The sequence below is a fragment of the Uloborus diversus genome, chromosome 8 (genome assembly GCF_026930045.1).
Source record: "Uloborus diversus isolate 005 chromosome 8, Udiv.v.3.1, whole genome shotgun sequence".
In the NCBI taxonomy this organism is placed as follows: Eukaryota; Metazoa; Arthropoda; class Arachnida; order Araneae; family Uloboridae; genus Uloborus; species Uloborus diversus.
Window position 1 is genome coordinate 31,556,021 of NC_072738.1, and position 17,902 is coordinate 31,573,922.

Consider the following 17,902-nt stretch of genomic DNA (forward strand, 5'->3'; position numbering starts at 1 on the left):
GCTAAACCTGAACTAAGCAAACTAAATAAAAAAGAAAAAAAAATACTAAAATAATTCGGTTGAAAAAATTGCGAACCCTGAGTTTTAGTATTGTGCAACAACTTTAATATGACTAATGATTATTTTTATGGTGACTGTGCACATCTGCTGCTTGAAAATTTGCTTTTAGTCTTAATTTATGTGTGCTCCAAAATATTTCGCCACAAAGCTGAATTGGACAAAATTTATTCAAAATAGCCAAAGTGAAAAGCAATGAATAATTCTCATATTTTAGTTTCAGATCATAACTACACAATATTAAAATTTCAACTTCTTTTGCAAAATGTGGATTTTTAAAACTGAAACATAATAAAAACCTTAGTGCTAATGATATTAGATATGTTAACATTTATCATTTAAAACAAGCAGGTTGCAGTGCCCTCCAAAAAATACTTGAGCAGGAAAACACTAACACATTCATTTTTATTAGAAAATCAGAGTGATGACACAACTTTTTTTTTTTCTCATACAATGTCAATATGTTAACAATGATTATGTGCTGTCCATTTCATACTCTATCAGTCTTTTATGATAAAACAAAAGGTAGCCTTCACTTTGAAGGACATCTTCAAGGCTAACTCTTTGCACTATTTGATCATCACACAGATACCATTCGTTCCCATGCTGCCTCACATATGCAACGTAATGGCCGCCTTCTTCGTTTCCTAGGTGTTTCACAACAGCAAATAGTGCAAAGCTTTTATCACTTTTAGTGAACAAGTTAAATGGAGTTTCCTCGTATTGAGATTTCAAGCTCCCCCTAGTAAAGCACATGAATGGAGTCATGTCAAGACATTCATTGAATGACACATGAGTAGAATTTTTCCAAGAAGGTTTCACGCGTTTCAAGTGGAAGCTTGCTATAATGGGTAGTTTTTTCATTGTCAGTTGCTTAATTAAATGCACTTCATTTTTGCAGTTATCACAAATCCTTTTGCAATCAAGATGCTCTTGATGAGTGTATCTTTCTAAACAATCCACCAACGAGCTGTGCATAAAATCTGCCGAACTAGAACTGCAGCCTGCCGCACCAGGATGAGGGCTATCTCTCAGATCCAGGGATATGTCGGAAAACGGTTCGGTTTTTGTGGAAACAAAGTGACATGCAGGACAAATAACATCAGACTGCAAAAGACCCGTAAATATCTGATGGATAATACATTCACATTCATGAGAATAACCATGTGCAGGCAAAATGTCATTTTGTGAAGCTCCTCTGAAATGCTTGCACATGATATCGAGTAATGTCATAAAAAACTCATGAGCATCTTGCTGGTCATGACTTGCAAAGAAGTTGGATTCTTTCCAAAATACGTGTAAAAATTTATAGGGAACATAAGGTGACACATCTCTTGAATAAAACGCTTGAAACAAATTGGATACTTCACAAACTAAACACATGGATGAATCTTGGAATTTGCAGTCATGTCTGTCTGATAAAAAATAATCTCTAAATATTGGAGTGTGAATTAATACTTGTATTATGCTGCTCATAAAGCAAGTATTTCCTAAATTTACTAGACCTCTTAAACCGAGCTTTGTACCATCTATTATTCTCCATTTGCCTTGATCTTTCAAGAGTTTAATTTCTTCAGCACTAGGTAGCCAAGGGTCCCAGTAATCAATACCATGCACTTGAGCAGCAAGTAATTTGTCTTGTCTAGAAATTTCCTCCAGCTCAGGATCATACATATAGTCTTTACACACGAAGCAATGAATCTTACCAACATTTATATCAACAGCTAAATTATGCTTTTCAGTTTCAGCATGTTGATGGATATGGCGATCGTTATAACAGCCAAAATAAACACAATCCAAACAAGCATGCAATCTGCCTCTTAGTGTTTGACATTCGTAACAATAGCATTCATTAGCCTTCTTCGTGAGTGATCCTTCAGGCACACAAGTTACAAGATGCGAGTGTATTAATTTGTAAACATGTGTGCCTTTCTCACTTTTATGCTTATCCACATGAACACAAGAAGGGTTATTCATAATTTCAAAAAAATAATGAGAGCAATTAAATTCATATGCGTTAACTCTTCTTTTGCTAGGAGCTTTGCCGCGTTCGCTATTGTTTTAGCAGAATGTTTCCAAACATGTTGACAGAAAGATGAAGTTACAGTGTTTTAACCGACAGCAGGTCATCGGTAGTTATGAAATTTTGGGACCTCCTCTTCTAAGTAACGGAGAGCGCTTTAACGGCTGCCTGATGTCGAAGCTATAAAGGTCGCTTCTTTTAAAACATTAAACTTCCTATTGTATAAAATTCTGAGGCATAGGCAGGCTCCCTTTGTCTACAGAAGGGAGCCTGCAAGGGTCCGCAGTTTTCTGATATAGAGTCCCTTTCTACTCTGAGGTATGTAAAGAAAGAGATTGATTAGTTTTAGTTTTGAATCCATGTAATTCTTTCTCTTTCATTAAATGTTAACCTCCTAACTACTTTATTTGGGGAAAACATGTTTAAAATTTAATGTGGCAGTTTTTCAAATTAAAAATATAAAAACAGTTAAAAGAGCATTCTTGACGCGATTCCCTGTACCCGCTGTAACAACAACAAACAACAGTACGTCTTTTGGATTTGACGACACTCAATCCAAAACTTCGAGATGGCAGAATCTGATGTTTTACGAGAACGAAAGAAATCCCCTTCTGCAAACGAGGATTTGCCGAATAATGTAGAAAACTTATTCAATGTTAACGTACCGACGTACCCATACAAATCCAGTGCTGAGTATGCAGCGGCTGTCAATCAATGGCTGTGGCAGTGTTACAATTGGCAATGTGTTACTCTTACATTGCCTTATTTAGTTTCACAAACAGCTTGTCGTACTCAACCAAACACTGCTGATGGAAACACTGATTTCAACAGAAATTTCCCAAACACATTCTTTCCAAATCAAAATTTTTATTTAACCCAACCCAGAGGTTCAAATGCTACTGCGCAAAGACAGAACCTGACTAATGGGGGTCAAATAGGTATTTCACTTATGTGCACGGATTTTTTTCCTTTTTTCATGAATTTATTCGTTTCTCCTTTATGCTGCATTTTATCTCACTGTCAAATCTTGTTTATAATAGGGCAAAACCACAATAACTTGTTTTGTTGCAGAGGGGACATTTCATCTTTTGTTTTTAATAAAAACTGAAATATTTTATTCATTTTTCAAAATCTATTTTTTTTATTAATATCTAAGAGAAGATTTAATGATTTTTCCATCAAAATGAAAAAAATATATCAATTGGAAGGATGTTTTTTTTTCAATGTTGCAGAGGGGGACAGGAAATTTTCACAATTTTAAACCGTTCCCTTACCACCCTTGTTGCTCCTCCGTTTGCAAGAATTTTGCCATAAGTATTTATGACATGAAATATAATCATTTTACATTGTTAGTGGAAAAAAATGTACTTCAAAAATTTCAACCACACAAACCTTTTTAATTATGGCATAGCATGTGGCAGAGGGGACAACTTGGAAACAGTAAAATAACCTTAAATTTAATATTTTTATTAAGTCATTTTTATATTTTTAATGAAGAAAATTGAATCAATGACATTTAAAAATGTAGTATAACTAATTTAACAAAAAAACTGACACTAATTCGAACTTCAGTGGAAATACTTTACGCTGGTTTGTTTTGTATAATATTCAATAATCATAGTAAAAAAAAAGAATTAAGCATATATAATCAACAGCTTTCTGAAACTTGTAATTAAAGTGTCTTTCGTCAAAGAAAGATTAGGCAACAAAGATTTAAATTGATTAAAATTAATCTAGCTTTGGTCTTCCCTTTCTGGAAAGGAAAACACCTTGTTTGTATTTTTACAGCTTCTCATAAATAAAACTTCAACATTTTCATCATCAATACTACAAATTTAGCATAAATATAATAAGTTACAGCACAAAAAATTATTGACCCGAGATACAGCTCACCAAAAATAGCAACCTGCCTGTTGCGTTTTTTGACAAAAAAAAATTTTTGTCTAGAATTGTGCACAATATTTTGTTTAATCAAGTTTGTGTGTTTATTTTGTAAGCATCTTAGGATTTTTAGTGACAATTTCTGCAGTCACAAATCTTCTTACACTTATTCTATGCATGTGCAAATCATCTGTTCCTGTTATATTCATGCTATTATCTGATTTTTGATCAACATCATTTTCATCATGCACATCATGGATGCTAAAAGATTTTTTAGTCTCCTGAACTGTAAATGGTCAATTTTGAGAACACCAGTCATTAATTTTTGATGTGCATTATTGAGTTTCTATACTTGAATTAAGAGTAAACTGAAATAAATATTAAAAAGTGTCTTCAGCACAGCAAAAATGTCCGCTCCACAACAATTTTCGTCATTATATATTTAGAGATACTACATAATTTTATATAAATTTGAAATCAATTTATCACTTCAAGTTAGTATTTGTTACTTTTCAAGTTAAAACTTTTTTGCAGTTTATTAAAAGAGTAAAAAAACTGAAAACTTCATCTAAAAATGTTTTGGAGGGGGACAAGTAAAATTTTCTAGTTGCCTAAAATCATTAAACATTATTATAATTATTAATTGAAGGCTTAAAAACATTTTCCATGTTGTAAAGCTCATCATGCAAAAAAAAAAAAAAAAAAAAAAAAAAGAAAAGTAGTTTGCAATGTTTACCTATGTTTTTGTCAAGTCTTTTTTTGCATTTGCAATGCTTATGAAGATGCTAAATTTATGTAATCAAGACTTGAGTCTGAACGTAAATTTGACAACTGAGTTTAATGGAATGTTGTGTTTAATTCTAAAAGTTTTCTTAAATCAAAATTTAATGAAATTCACAACAAAATTCTTTATTTTTCTGTAAAGGAAATTGAAATAAAGCTTACACAAAGTTTTTAAACTAAATCTTTTTGTGATTTCAGGAACTGATTATCTCATACCCTCATTGTTCAAGAGATTTGCTGCTGAAGTCATAGACTGCTGCATTCTGCTTGTGCTGAAAGTGATGATTACATATATTGCTGTTGATTTTTTTGATTTTGTGTAAGTTGTTTTTGTCTCGCAATACTTTGGTGCTTAAAGGACATTTTATTACAGAGATCAAAACTAGAAACATGTATGATATAAATGCATGATTGATTTTTCTCAAGTATGTCAATTTCAAAAATTGTCATTTTTTACAGTTTATTAGTACCACTGAGCACTACATTCCCTGAAAAGGAGAGCTTCCACTTTCGTTTAACAGATTTTAGAGGCATTTGAAAAAATGAAGGTCTTTAAGGAACTCTTTACGTAATCGCAGACCTGAAAATTCAAAAAAAAAAAAAAATTCTGCAACAAGTGGCCAGAAAACACTTTCAATTAGTTTATATAGCGAAAATTTCATTTTGAGTCTATTTTATCCAGGAGTTTTATTTTTTATGAAAACTTAAACTAGAATGCGGTCTCCAGCCTATTCATTCTATTTCTCCACCCAACCTTTCATTTTAGCGCAGAAAAAATCGTTAAGCTAAATGTTCTCCCTAAATTTTGCTATATAACTTAATTAAAAGTTTTCTGTCCACTTGTTGCGAAATTTTCTTTTTTTTTTTTTGAAATTACAGGTCTGCAATTATGTGAAGAGTTCCTTAAAAACCCTCATTTTTTCAAATGCCTCTAAAATCTGTTAAACGAAAAAGTGGAAGCTCTCCTTTTCAGGGAACGTAGTGCTCAGTGGTACTAATAAACTGTAAAAAATGAAAATTTTTGAAATTGATAAATTTAAGAAGAATCAAAAACATTATTTTAATTTTTTTTTTTTTCAAAAGACTGGGAAAAAATCAAAGCACCTATTTCAAAATGTTGCATATTTTTTTAACACTAGAAAGACGGAAGCGGTCATTTTGACCGCAAACGATTTTCAAATGCTCATAATTGCTGCGTTTAATTTTCAAACTCTTTTTCCTTCATTGACTTTTCCTAACTATTTATTAAGATTTTACAACAGTAATTTTTTTCCCTTAGGATTATTATTATAGTCGCTATAAATGTTTATACCTAGAAAGACTGACTACGGTCATTTTGACCGCTAAGTGAACCTTTCTTTATGCATCAGTTTTCTTCTTTTATCGCTTATCAGTTGTGTGTACTATGGACTATTGTTAGTTGTCAGGGTGAGTAATGTTCTTTTGAGCTTGAGTAGTATCTGTTGGTCAGGTTTAATTCTTTGAACTGTAGGGAAAATGCGAAATACCTGCTGGTTGCATGGTTTCAGTTTTCTGCTATCTGCACAGGGGGCAAAGTTGGGAAAGGTAAATTTGAAAAGCATGTGACTGGACACGTGAAATTACTTTGGGTCTAAAAAAAAGGAAATATAAATAGGTAAATTACAAAAATGTTTGCTGGAATTGTTTTGTGCACCAAAACATGTGCTTTGCTTGAAGCATTGACGTTTATTTTCTTCGGTGATAATGAAGTGCTCAGTCACATAATTATCTTCATGATGTCGAGATGAACCGTTGACAAGCAAAACTTATAGGAACATTAACTCCTGAAACTGTTGTAGATTTATATCTAAAACAGATTATGGTTTGAATGAACAGTCTGACTTATCTGAAGAGAAATATATTTCTAGCGATGAGAATAGTTTGCTTTCATGAGATTATTGCGAATATTTTTCGGAGGTTAGAATGAGAAGAAACCTCGCTAATAAAAACTGATGCTCAAAATTTAAAAAGTAGTGAAAGAAAGAGTGAAAAGGGTCCGACGCCGAAAAAAAGGATAAAATTTCAAAAACAGAACTCCTATTTCTTCAATTTCCGCCAAGTCATCCCCACTGATCAATTTTGCTGCATATAAATAAGTAAGTACCTCAGGAAAAAGATTAAAATAGTGTGAAATTAAATTATGCGGAACTAAAACTACGAGCATTTGTTCTAACTTCCAAACAAAAAACTGTTAATGACTAATATACAGGTGACGTGATAACATAAGTATTTCGAAATACTGTAAAAGATAGTAATGTACGGTATCTTGCGATATTAAGATATTTTTTAAATCAAACACATGCATGGTTGATTATATACTTGTTAGTTATTACATGCTAAGAAAATTTCCTCTTTTTTGTACAAATTTCCTCTTTCTCAATGCCAATTGTGTAAAACATGTGTATTTCACTTGATCGAACGTAAAATATAAAAAAACTATCTGAGACTTATTTGCAGACTATATTAGGATTAAATTGTTAAATTAAACTTTGATATTATGAAACAAATCTTTTCTGTGGCTGAAAATCCCAAAAGGAGGAAATTTCTATTATTTTAAGTATGGCGGTCAAAGTGACCGCTGCTCGTCTTTCTAGGTATACGCAAAACGCCGTCTTTCTAGTGTTAAACAAGAAAAAATATCCTTTTAAAAATACAACAAACTGCAAAAAATATGTTATACCGTACCTGAAATAATGTACATTAAAGATTTTGACAAAAATCCCAAGTGAGAAATCATGACAGGACCGCCATCTTTGGCAGCCTGTATCTCTGCATAGGAATATTTTTGGGCAAAAAAAAAACGTATTTCTTAATTTTTTATGAATTTTAACATATGTTAAATTAAAAAAAATCCTAGACTATTATGTTACAGCCCTTGTTGAATTGACATGGATTCTACCAGACGCACACGCATATGCCGTGAGCGGATACATTTGCTGCTGTGTGTGCAGCAACTGTGTACTTCACTTAAAATTTTTAAATTAATATCAATGTTAAACAATGGCTATCTTGAAAATCTGTAGATAAATTAATGAAATTAATCTCTTGCTTTCATGGATACTTGCTTGAAAGCACAATAAGCGTTGCATTTACTAAAAATTTTACCTACCTACTGTATATATTTTTAAATACTTGCAGATAGTCTGGAATTGTGAAGTTTGAAGAATTTGAGTGCAAATGCTGTGTAGCATTTGCACTCATTTTTTTCCCCCTCTCCTCTGTTGATAATGCTTTTTTTAAATGTTTTTAATCAAAATTTCTGTCTGTTAAAACATGCCAAGAAAAATCTCTGTTCATAACTTATACTACTTTATGTTGCCATTTCAAAATTGTGGGTGCTTTCATTTACTGCATCACACCTACACTCAACAGTCCTTTGTCTGGGCCCCTCCCTTGAAAGCACTAATTTCTCCCTGATGTACAAATACACACACCCCAATATAAGTGTAATGTCCCTATTTGAGGCTGATTCAGTATTGTATCGAGTTTGGTAGTATATTAATTACAGATTTTTTTTTTAATGGTACATGTATGACTGTAGATGAAAACATGATTGTACTAAGCTTACACTGACTGTATAAATGTATGCATGTGTGGTGTGTGTGTTAATACTAGTAATGAGAAATTTGTTCAAAGTAAGATGCCATCTTTTGTTAAATTTTTGGCTGTAGACAACTGTTTTCCATTTGCATTTCTGGTAATCCTGATCTGTTCTAATCAGACTGTTTTATATACAGTGAAACTTCTATAAGCGACCACCTCTATATAGCGACCACTACCGTCAACGACCACTTTTCTGAGGCACTGAATTTTCTCCGTATGTGACTGTTAAAATACCTCTGGGAAAGACCATTAAAACCTCTCACAACGACCGGCAAATCATAAACCTCAACATTCAAAACTACCGGAATTTTTGTTAGAGAAAACTCAAAAAGAGAGAGACAACAGAAGAAAAGCAATTGAAAATAAAGTTCATACGGAATGGACACAGAACAGTTTTCTCATATTAACAAAGGTGGAAAGAAACCAGAATAAGGGATAAAAATCTGTTCTCCAGTGGGTCCAAACGTGTTCCTTTCTTGCACTCTCTGCTTGGAACCTCATTAAAGTCACAAAAAGGATGGCGTTGTTTTTGGAACCCTAGGGAAGCAAAGGTAGCACATGCAGATCTCAAGACAAGTCAAGTGTGCACCTTTCATTGAGGGAGGTTGATAAGAATAGAACTTTGTTAAAAGGTTGTTTCTTGGAATTTCTTGGTTGCTTACGGGAGATGGGGGTTAGAAGGGTGCATTCCTACTTCATCAGAGTGGACAAAATCTATTTTTAGTGCCTTTGAAAGCTCAAGAGTTGGTTTCAGTGAATTTGCATTCTGCTTTTCATCACCATACCATACATTGCAGTCAGAATTTCGAAAAACCAAGCAATCTCACGCTCGAGAAACGGGGTGAAGTCTTGAACTTACACAAGAAAGGAAAATTAAAGGAAATTAGCAGCAAAAAAAAGCTGTAAGCACAACAAACTCTAACAGAAATAGATAATCTTATCTTGCACTAATAATAAGGACACATCATTAATTTATTTTTGCAGCTGAAAACTAAACTAGAAACTAAAGTTGTTTTAGGAAAAACAAAGAATCTGAAGCAGGCGAATTTTAAAGCTATGAGTTTTTAAATAGAAAAATCATGTAAAAAGTATACTTTACATTTAAAATTAAAAAAAAAAGTTTCTTTTTTTAAATACATTCTTATGATAATGTTCTTGGTTAATACACTGCAGGAAGAAGGTAAATAACAACTATGGTGCTATATTTGCATGTTCGAAAATGACCTCCAAAAGCGACCTTCCTCCATTACCGACCACTTTTTTCAGGAACGGAGAAAGGTCGCTCCAGAGAAGTTTCACTGTACATGCACAACTTGCATATGATGCTGTCTATGAATTTTAAATGGTTCTGTTATTATTTATTTTTTTATTCCACAGAAAATTCAATATTCATGATTATGATTTCATTAGAAATGATAAATTGGACTATCAAAAAGCAATGGAAGTCACTTCTGAGTTTATTGCTCTAGAAGTAATACATCGATTTGTGGTCTGCATCTTTGAGGTAATAGTGATTTCTATTTTTATTGAGTTAGTTTGTTTTTTTTTTAAATTTCGTTTAAGACCTGTAGGGGGAGATTGGGCATGTTGGACCGGGCTTAATAATTTTAATTCTATTAATATTTTTTTTATGATCAACAAATAGCACTTATGGTCCTACAAATCTTATAATGAAATCATATGGTACAGTTATAGTGAACAAATTTTATTCCAAAAAGTGTTACTTCAGTAGTCCTGAGTGTTTTTAGAAAACTTCAACTTTATTTTTTTTTAATGGTTTTCATCAAGATCACAGTAAAAAAAAATTAAACTCCTTTCTTAAAGTAAGTTTACAATTATTGACAATTTTTTTATTTCTTGTCAAAAAGAAAAAAAAATGACATTTTTTCAGACCAAGAATGTGGTGTAGCTTGGTCCGCTCTTTGTGGGGCTCATTGGACCGGACCAACCCACACCACATTTTTTGAAAACATTTTTTTTTTCTCTTAAATCTCAAGGATTATGACAATATTCTAAGTGTTTGTATGTTGGTTTGTACATTCATTTCCTTTCATGTTACGCATGTTTCGAATTAATAATAATAAAAAGTTAGCGCAAAAAAAGCTAAGATATATTTTATAAATTTTACCAAAATATTTATTAACAGCTTATGGCAGCAAAGGTTGGAGGAAAAATGCACCACTTTATTATTTCATTTACACAATTTTATTGTACCCCTGAGAGTTGGTTATTTGCCAAAATATTTTGATTTTTCTGTACCTCATAGCAAGACTAACATAAATCCAAAAATTGCAGTTTTCTGTTTATTAGTGCATGATGTGTAGAATCCTATTCCGCATCGAGCCCAATGAACGTAATCCTAAAAAGGAATTTCTTTCTAATAATTTACCAACGTTAATAGAGCGTGAATCCAATCCCTTGTATGCACCTTGTGACCGTTTTTCCCTTCTCTTGTAAAGTAGCAATTATATGACTTACGTTAGTCTGAAGTACTCATTTTATCTCCATTAGATTTGGCTCCACAATTTCCTTATGCATGGTAAAGGAATTTGGTTGACGCTTATATTGCTTCTTTTTGAGTTTCAATTTTTGTGTATTCACGATTCTATATATGCAAAATAAAGACAGATTAAGGGCTCTAACCATGCTCTCAGTAGACATGCTAAAATACAGTGGTGGTAAAAAATATTGCATCACCCGCACCGCAAAGGAGAAGAATATCATCCCGACTGCATTCAACACACTGTTAAGCATCCTGTATCCCAGATGATTTGGGGATGTATTTCTGATCAAGGAGTTGGTGGGCTTCACTTTGTGCAAGGAACAGTAAACGCTCAGATGCAAATTGGCATTTTGGAGGAGAAATTGCTTCCTACTATCCGGGATCTCTTTACTTCAGTTCCAAACGTCATTTTCCAGGATGATTCTGCTCCGTGCCATAGGGCAAAACCGATAAGTAACAATTTAAAAACATTTATCCTGCCAGTAGACTTAAATTGACATGGGGTTAAGTAATTTTTTCCCTTTAAAATCACACGCAGGTTCAGAATTGGAAAAATGAGCATGGGGTCAGCATTTTACCTTGGCCCGGAAACAGCCCCGATCTACATAAACAATTATCGGATTCCTGCTGTTAAATGTTTATTTCATAAGTTTTGCAGAATTTCACATCCTTTCATCATTAATCGGTCGGCCAAAACTTCTCACATAATCCCATTGTTTCGAAAATGCGAGGGTGATGCAACTTTCTTTACCTGCACTGTATATGCTTAAATTCAATGAAAATGTTATTCATATGCTTGCTTCAAAAAATAAATAACTAAAATTAAAAGAAAATTCAAAAAAAAAAATAAATAAATAAATAAATAAAAGTAACATGTAACTAAAGTGGTTTCTACGTATTTAATTTTCTAATTTTGTTTTGGGAACCTTAATTCAAATGAGTTTCAAGCTGCCACTGAGTAATTTTGTTATAAGTAATAAAAAATATTGTGTATGCTGTTTTAAATAGTGTAAGTAATTTTAACTAGAACTTGTTTTGGGTTAACGATTTTTTATAAGTTCAGATGTAAAAAAAAGCCATACATTAGACATCAAAAATGCTATTATTATGCAAGCATTTATTTGTTTCTTTTTCTAACTGCTTTCTTTCTTTTACATGATCCACTTACAATAGAGCATATATATTTTTTTAATTAGTCATTTCTGTGTATATAAATACAATTATAACATTATTTTAACAAATTACATTTTTGGTTTGATTGCACAACTGTCCCATCCTGTTTGTGTTTGCAGTGTTAACAACTGTCATTGGTCAATCAAACACATATATGCCTATCAAGAAGCAGTTGTGCCCCTCCAAAATCCTGTTTCATGATCCAAAACAGGGGTGCCCACCTAGGGGTTCATGGTGCAGATTGCGGCACTGAAATTTTTAGGAATGGAGTTTGCAATATTTAAGAGGTGCACCCTTGCTCTTGGGGGGGGGGGACCCCCTGTCCAAAACAGAAAATTTATACAAAAAAAGTAGGGAAAAATTAGAAAGATAAATGAGAATAAGAATTTTTCCTATCAATATTTTAGTTTATAGCTAATAAGTATTTAAATTAATCTAAATAGATTTTTTTATTTATTTATTTATAGAAACAGCTTTTAAAATTTTTACCTCCATTGGAAAAGATCTTGTGTTTATTTGTGTGAGGGGAAAAAAAGGGCACCAAAGGAAAAAAAATTCATTCTCATTTAACATCTAATTTCCCTCAGATTTAAAAAACATTAATTAAAATAAAATTTCTAAATGACACAAAAGATACACATTTTCATCAAAATTTTAAAATATTGTTAAACGTTCATTAATTTGTGTTTTTAGAGGAATGTATGATAATGTTTTTTGTATATTTAGGCAATGTGCATCCATAAGGGAATCAATGGGACTGGAGGAGCTACACCAGGCAAAATAATTATGAAAATAAAAGTGGTATCTTGCCAGGCTGTTGTTCCAATTGATTCCAACATTGTTAGGGTCTACCCAGCAGGTGACTTGGGTATTGGATGGTAAGAAGTGTCTTTGCTTGCTTTTTTTAGCATCTATTCTGTCTTAGTTGTCGTTGTCAGGGATATTATTGACAATGAGCGTCCATTGGGGGGGGGGGGGAGCTCAAGCCTTGTCTAGACATTGGTACTGTTAATTTTAAAAGTTTAAGCATAAATATAATTCAAAATATCTCAAACTATGCCATAAATAAATGACTGTCACTAAAACCTTCTTTACTTATTATTATTTTTTTTTTTTAATTTCAATCTGCGTTGATATTTCTTTTAGATTGTAACAATGTATTTTAGATACAAATTTCCACTTGTTTTCTGAAGAAAATAAAACTATGTAGACCCTTAAAGTGATTGGAAGTTATTTTTAAAAATGTTAAATGGGGAAATTTTTTACGGATTGAATTTTTTTTATTATTATATTGTAAAAAGAAAAAGAAGAAACTAAAAGTTTTTTTCTTTAAAGTGAGAGAAGCCTTGAAACATATAAATTTTCAGCAAGTTACTGCCCTATAGCCAGGACTAAAGCAGAAATACATGAAATACACCACGAAACTGCTGTCCTCTGCTGGAATGACTGAGCTGGTGGTGTATTTCATATAAATTTGTTTTATCTTTGCCTCCTTTAAAAAATTACACATATGGGCTCCTATGTTATCCACCTATTATAACTGCAAGAAAAGCATCTTAAAGCAAAATATTCAGTGCATGAGCATGACAAGGGGAAGGGACAACCCTTCTAGAACTCTTGATTTTACGCCATATTGCCAGTCCTAGTACTGTATCAAAGTAACTACTTTTTTGTAACACCCCTTTACCCAGTGAAAATTCTTATCTGCGATAGAGGTCCAATGATATCATGCATGTATATGAAAAATGTCATCACAAAGTAGGGAACAGATTACATGATTTGCAATGGCACATCTCAGGTTGGAATGTGTTAACTTACTTTGTTAAAAAATCTAATGATGGCTTCAGAACAGGCAGTGAAATCATTCAAACTTTATGACGTTGAAAAGTTAGGTTTTATTTTATAAAGGATGTGTGAAATTTCAAGCAAAGGCTGAAATAGATTGAATTCTGTAGTTTCCATTTGATTCGAACAATACTGGAGCCACACTGTAGTTCTATTTTTATTTTATTTATTTATTTATTTATTTTTTTTTTGTATTTATGCAGCAAAATGTAAATGATGTTAAATTAATTGAATGTGTCTGTAACTTTCACTTTGTAATTAAACTTAGTTAAATCAGCTACTGCATTGTTAAAAAACAAATATTTAAACTATTGTGCGTTGAGATTACATCAAATGAAGTTATCGCACCAATGACTAATTTAATTAAAGTCCTTTTGAGTTGCAGAGTGTAATTTAAGGTTCTTTGCAGAATACAATACTTGTAGCTGAAATTATCTCTTTATTTTTTCCTTGGTGATATTATACAATAAATTCCTCAGCGAGCTATTTACATATGAAATATGAAATTGGTGAATAATTTTTCTCAAAGCATTAATAATTTAGTAAACTTGCAAAACCATTGATCAATTTGTAATATGACTCAAAAAGAGTCATTTATCTAAGCGAGGTTTCATTAACTTAAACGTTAGGTTTGCAGACAAAATTTACAATTTTAAATTGCCTAATCGAGAGCATGACGCCAAACAGCCGACTTGCCTGACCAAGAAACTAAAAATACGGCTCCTTAAACGAGAGAGCATCTGAGCTACCGAAACAAAATATACAGTCGACTCCTGCTACAACGGGATTCAACTTGCGCGAAATGGCTATAATGCTAGTTCTTCAGGAGCAACGAATTTTAGAGCTAAAGCGAATTTCTCGCTCTCAACATGAAAATATTTGGAAAGGAATCATAATGCTAAGTTTCGGCTTTGTTACTGACTACTAAACATTGACTTTGTGAATGTATTTACATCCTTTCAGCATCACTGCTCAACTTCCCACACACCACACTATAAACATAGCTTTGTGTGGGTGTATATTCCTCATTTTTCATTCATTTATTTTAAATATGAAAGGTGTTGATATAAAGTAATCATAAGGTCCCATGAAAAGTACTAGAAAAAAATCTTTTTTTTTGGATAAAGGATCAATAAAAGATTAAGAAGTACTAAAAAAATTAATTGCTTAAAACAAAGCTTTGCTTTGATATAAGTAATTTGTACGTTTCAATGCAATTCTTTACCAGACTTTTCTTTTTTCTTTCAGGGCACTTCTTCGATCTTTCATCAAAAACTTTTCATTTGCTTTCATTTTCCCAACATGTTTTACTATGTATTTCTTCCAGTTTAAGAGAACAGCATATGACATCATTTGCAATAGTATTGTTGTAGAGGATTTGCCTGGCAGACAACAGAGGAATTAATGGTGAATGTAAAAATGAGATTTTATATTTGCAATTGTTTTTTAAAATCTTGCAGTGTAGTTAAAAACTATGTGGTTATGAAGCTGTTTATTGTGCCATGATGTTTTATTTTCATGCAAAAAATATAGCTTGTAACATGAAGGACAATTTTTTAATTTTTCCAATTTTGTTTGTAAAACACGATTAGTATGCTTTAAGACTTTACATAGTTGAAAAATTACCTTGGCATATCATGAAATTGTGAAGTTCTGTTCATAAAATGTGGAATGTGAAGATCATCATTAAAGTTGCGATGTGAGTTTGAATTTTTAACTGTCAGGAAAATGAACAAAAATTACTTCAGGAGGATAACTGATTCATTAAGTTTATTTAGCAATGTTACTGTACAGTTGCTTTCAATGGCAGAGCAAAGAAAGAAGTACGGGGATCTTCAATCGAAAAATGAAGCACACATGTGGTTGCATATGAACAGTTGAACTTATATGACCATGGTTAATAGGAAATCATAATGAAAACGAATGTTTTGTTAGTAAAGTTTGATTTGTTATTTTTGTTAAGAATTTTATGTATATTTTGTGCATTAAATACAAGTTTCAGCTAAGACGAACAAAAACTTTTGATTGTATCATGAAACCATCACTCATTACAAAATCTTATCAACATTTATAATTCATCCTATCTTTTTGTATGTTGAGTAATTATTGTGAAATAAATAAAAAGCTTTGTGTTAAAATGCAAAAATACATGCAATACTTTAAAAAGCACAAAATTACTAAAAAATGCAGTCACATGTTTTGAGATTGCAATAAAGCCCTCTTAATGCAGAAAAAGTTGTAGATGTAACTAGCTTGATTATTTAGGCAAGGGTTATGTTTTAAGAAATTCTTTTTTTTTTTTTTTTTTGAAGTCAAGCATTTATTTTTTATTTTTATTTTATTTTATTTTTTCAAATGAAAGCAGAATATTGTTTCCAAGTTTCAGAATTTGTTAGGAAAAGTTTTTCCAGTTTACTAAAATGCTGAAAATATTCAACAAGATTCAGAAAGAATTCATGACAAAGTACAAAATAATTCAGTAGTACGATCAAGCAAGATCTGTGTACGAACGCCTCCCCAACCCCTTCAAAAACAAAAGAAAAAAACCTTATAATTACAAATATGTCTTATCTTTTGATGGAGGAAATCTAGTAACAGTGATAACATTTTTTTTACTGCTGCTGTTAAAACTTTCACATTTTTCTCCAACTTTATTGCATTTTACCCCACCTTTTAACATACAGCCTTATAAACTTTCATGTTGGGAAAAATTGTTCCCTTTTTTTGTTAGATTAAAAGAAATTTGTAAAATATCCCGTTGTTTTGTTCTCTAAGTTCTTAGTTTCCTTTTTTAGTATGTTTTGAACAATTAAGAGCAACTACTCTTATTGTCAACTTTGATTTATGAACGTGGTGTATCAATCTTCCAATCCCTCAGTATTCAAAATGTTTAAATTAAAATTAAATTAAAAAAATGTAAGTAGTGGAGGACCAATTGGAATACAGTCAACTCTCGATAATTGGAACTCCCAAGAGAGTGGCTAAAACGTTCGAGTTATTGGTAGTTTGAGTTATGGGAAGTTTCCATAACAGTCTCAACAGTTTGGGACCCAATGAAAACTTCGAGATAAGGAATATTCGAGTTATAAGCTTTGAGTTATTGAGATCCGACTAAATGTGCTGTCTGTTATAACAAATGGAAAAACTGAATGTTGTTTACTTTTGTCCTATTCTGGATTTCAAAGATTGCCTACTTTGATTTTGCTGCCCTTCGATTTTGATTCCTAGGAGAAATTAATCACAAAGCCACTATAATGAGACAAATTAAAGACATAAAAGGTTGCAAGTGAAAGTATCGGAAAAGTTCTGAGCAAGTTATAAAATTATTGAAAACAAGTTATGTGTAACAAAAGTTACAGGTCTTGATTATGTTGAAATTGGTTATGAAAGTATATTTTCTTTGCACCTGCAAAACCCTCTTTGTGCAGTAAATCCCATTTTCCACTCTTCCATTGAATCAGGAGAAGTTTTACATTAGGGATTGGTCTTACAATTGCACTATGTATTTATTGTTTGACAAAAAATTCAATGTTAGGTGTTTACAAAAAAGTTGCACCCCTAAAAGCCCAATGGGAAAATGAATAAGTGAAATAATGTGTGAAAGCGACTTTATTGCATTAAATACTGTGAAACTACAATTTGAACCCTACAGTTATGAAATTTGAAAGTTATAGCATATTTGTTTGTTTGTTTTTTCCTGACAATTCAGGCCAACACACATTGAGGGTTTTGGAGGTATGTAACTTCAGATATATGAATTTATTTTATTTCTCGGTGGATTTGAATGCTGTATAATGGATATACTTTAGTTAAACTATGATTTAAGTGGTTCTCAAGTGTTTCACACCATAATTTACTTATTTTGCAATGTAATTTTTAAAAATTGCATCTGTAATATAAATGTTTGTGTATAATATTTGTACAAAAAAAATCTTTTTGTGTTACTGTTTAAAATGTTAGTTGAAAGATTTTTATTAAATATTTTATGTAAAAAAATAAAAGTTTTTAAATCG

The 17,902-nt window shown here is 31.8% G+C and overlaps 2 protein-coding genes across 2 annotated transcripts; one reads left to right on the forward strand and one right to left on the reverse strand.

Annotated features, from left to right (window-relative positions):
• Positions 1 to 498: 498 nt before the first annotated feature.
• On the reverse strand, positions 499 to 2,100 carry LOC129227728 (ubiquitin carboxyl-terminal hydrolase 22-like). Its single transcript, XM_054862332.1, has one exon. It carries the CDS (start codon positions 2,032 to 2,034, stop codon positions 532 to 534), a length of 1,503 nt encoding a protein of 500 aa, XP_054718307.1. The 5' UTR covers positions 2,035 to 2,100; the 3' UTR covers positions 499 to 531.
• A 486-nt stretch (positions 2,101 to 2,586) lies between these two features.
• LOC129227362 (protein FAM8A1-like) lies at positions 2,587 to 17,902 on the forward strand. The gene is made up of 5 exons (XM_054861909.1): positions 2,587 to 3,018; positions 4,943 to 5,063; positions 9,746 to 9,872; positions 12,771 to 12,922; positions 15,138 to 17,902. The coding sequence occupies exons 1-5, from the start codon at positions 2,649 to 2,651 to the stop codon at positions 15,292 to 15,294; spliced, it is 927 nt and encodes a 308-aa protein (XP_054717884.1). The 5' UTR covers positions 2,587 to 2,648; the 3' UTR covers positions 15,295 to 17,902.

Excerpts from the sequence above, each read along its gene's own strand:
- LOC129227728 (XM_054862332.1), bottom strand. The coding sequence starts at position 2,034 with ATGAATAACCCTTCTTGTGTTCATGTGGATAAGCATAAAAGTGAGAAA.
- LOC129227362 (XM_054861909.1), top strand. The coding sequence starts at position 2,649 with ATGGCAGAATCTGATGTTTTACGAGAACGAAAGAAATCCCCTTCTGCA. Across the intron at positions 5,064-9,745 it reads GTTGATTTTTTTGATTTTGT|AAAATTCAATATTCATGATT; the intron begins GTAAGTTGTTTT and ends TTTATTCCACAG. Across the intron at positions 9,873-12,770 it reads TTGTGGTCTGCATCTTTGAG|GCAATGTGCATCCATAAGGG; the intron begins GTAATAGTGATT and ends TTGTATATTTAG.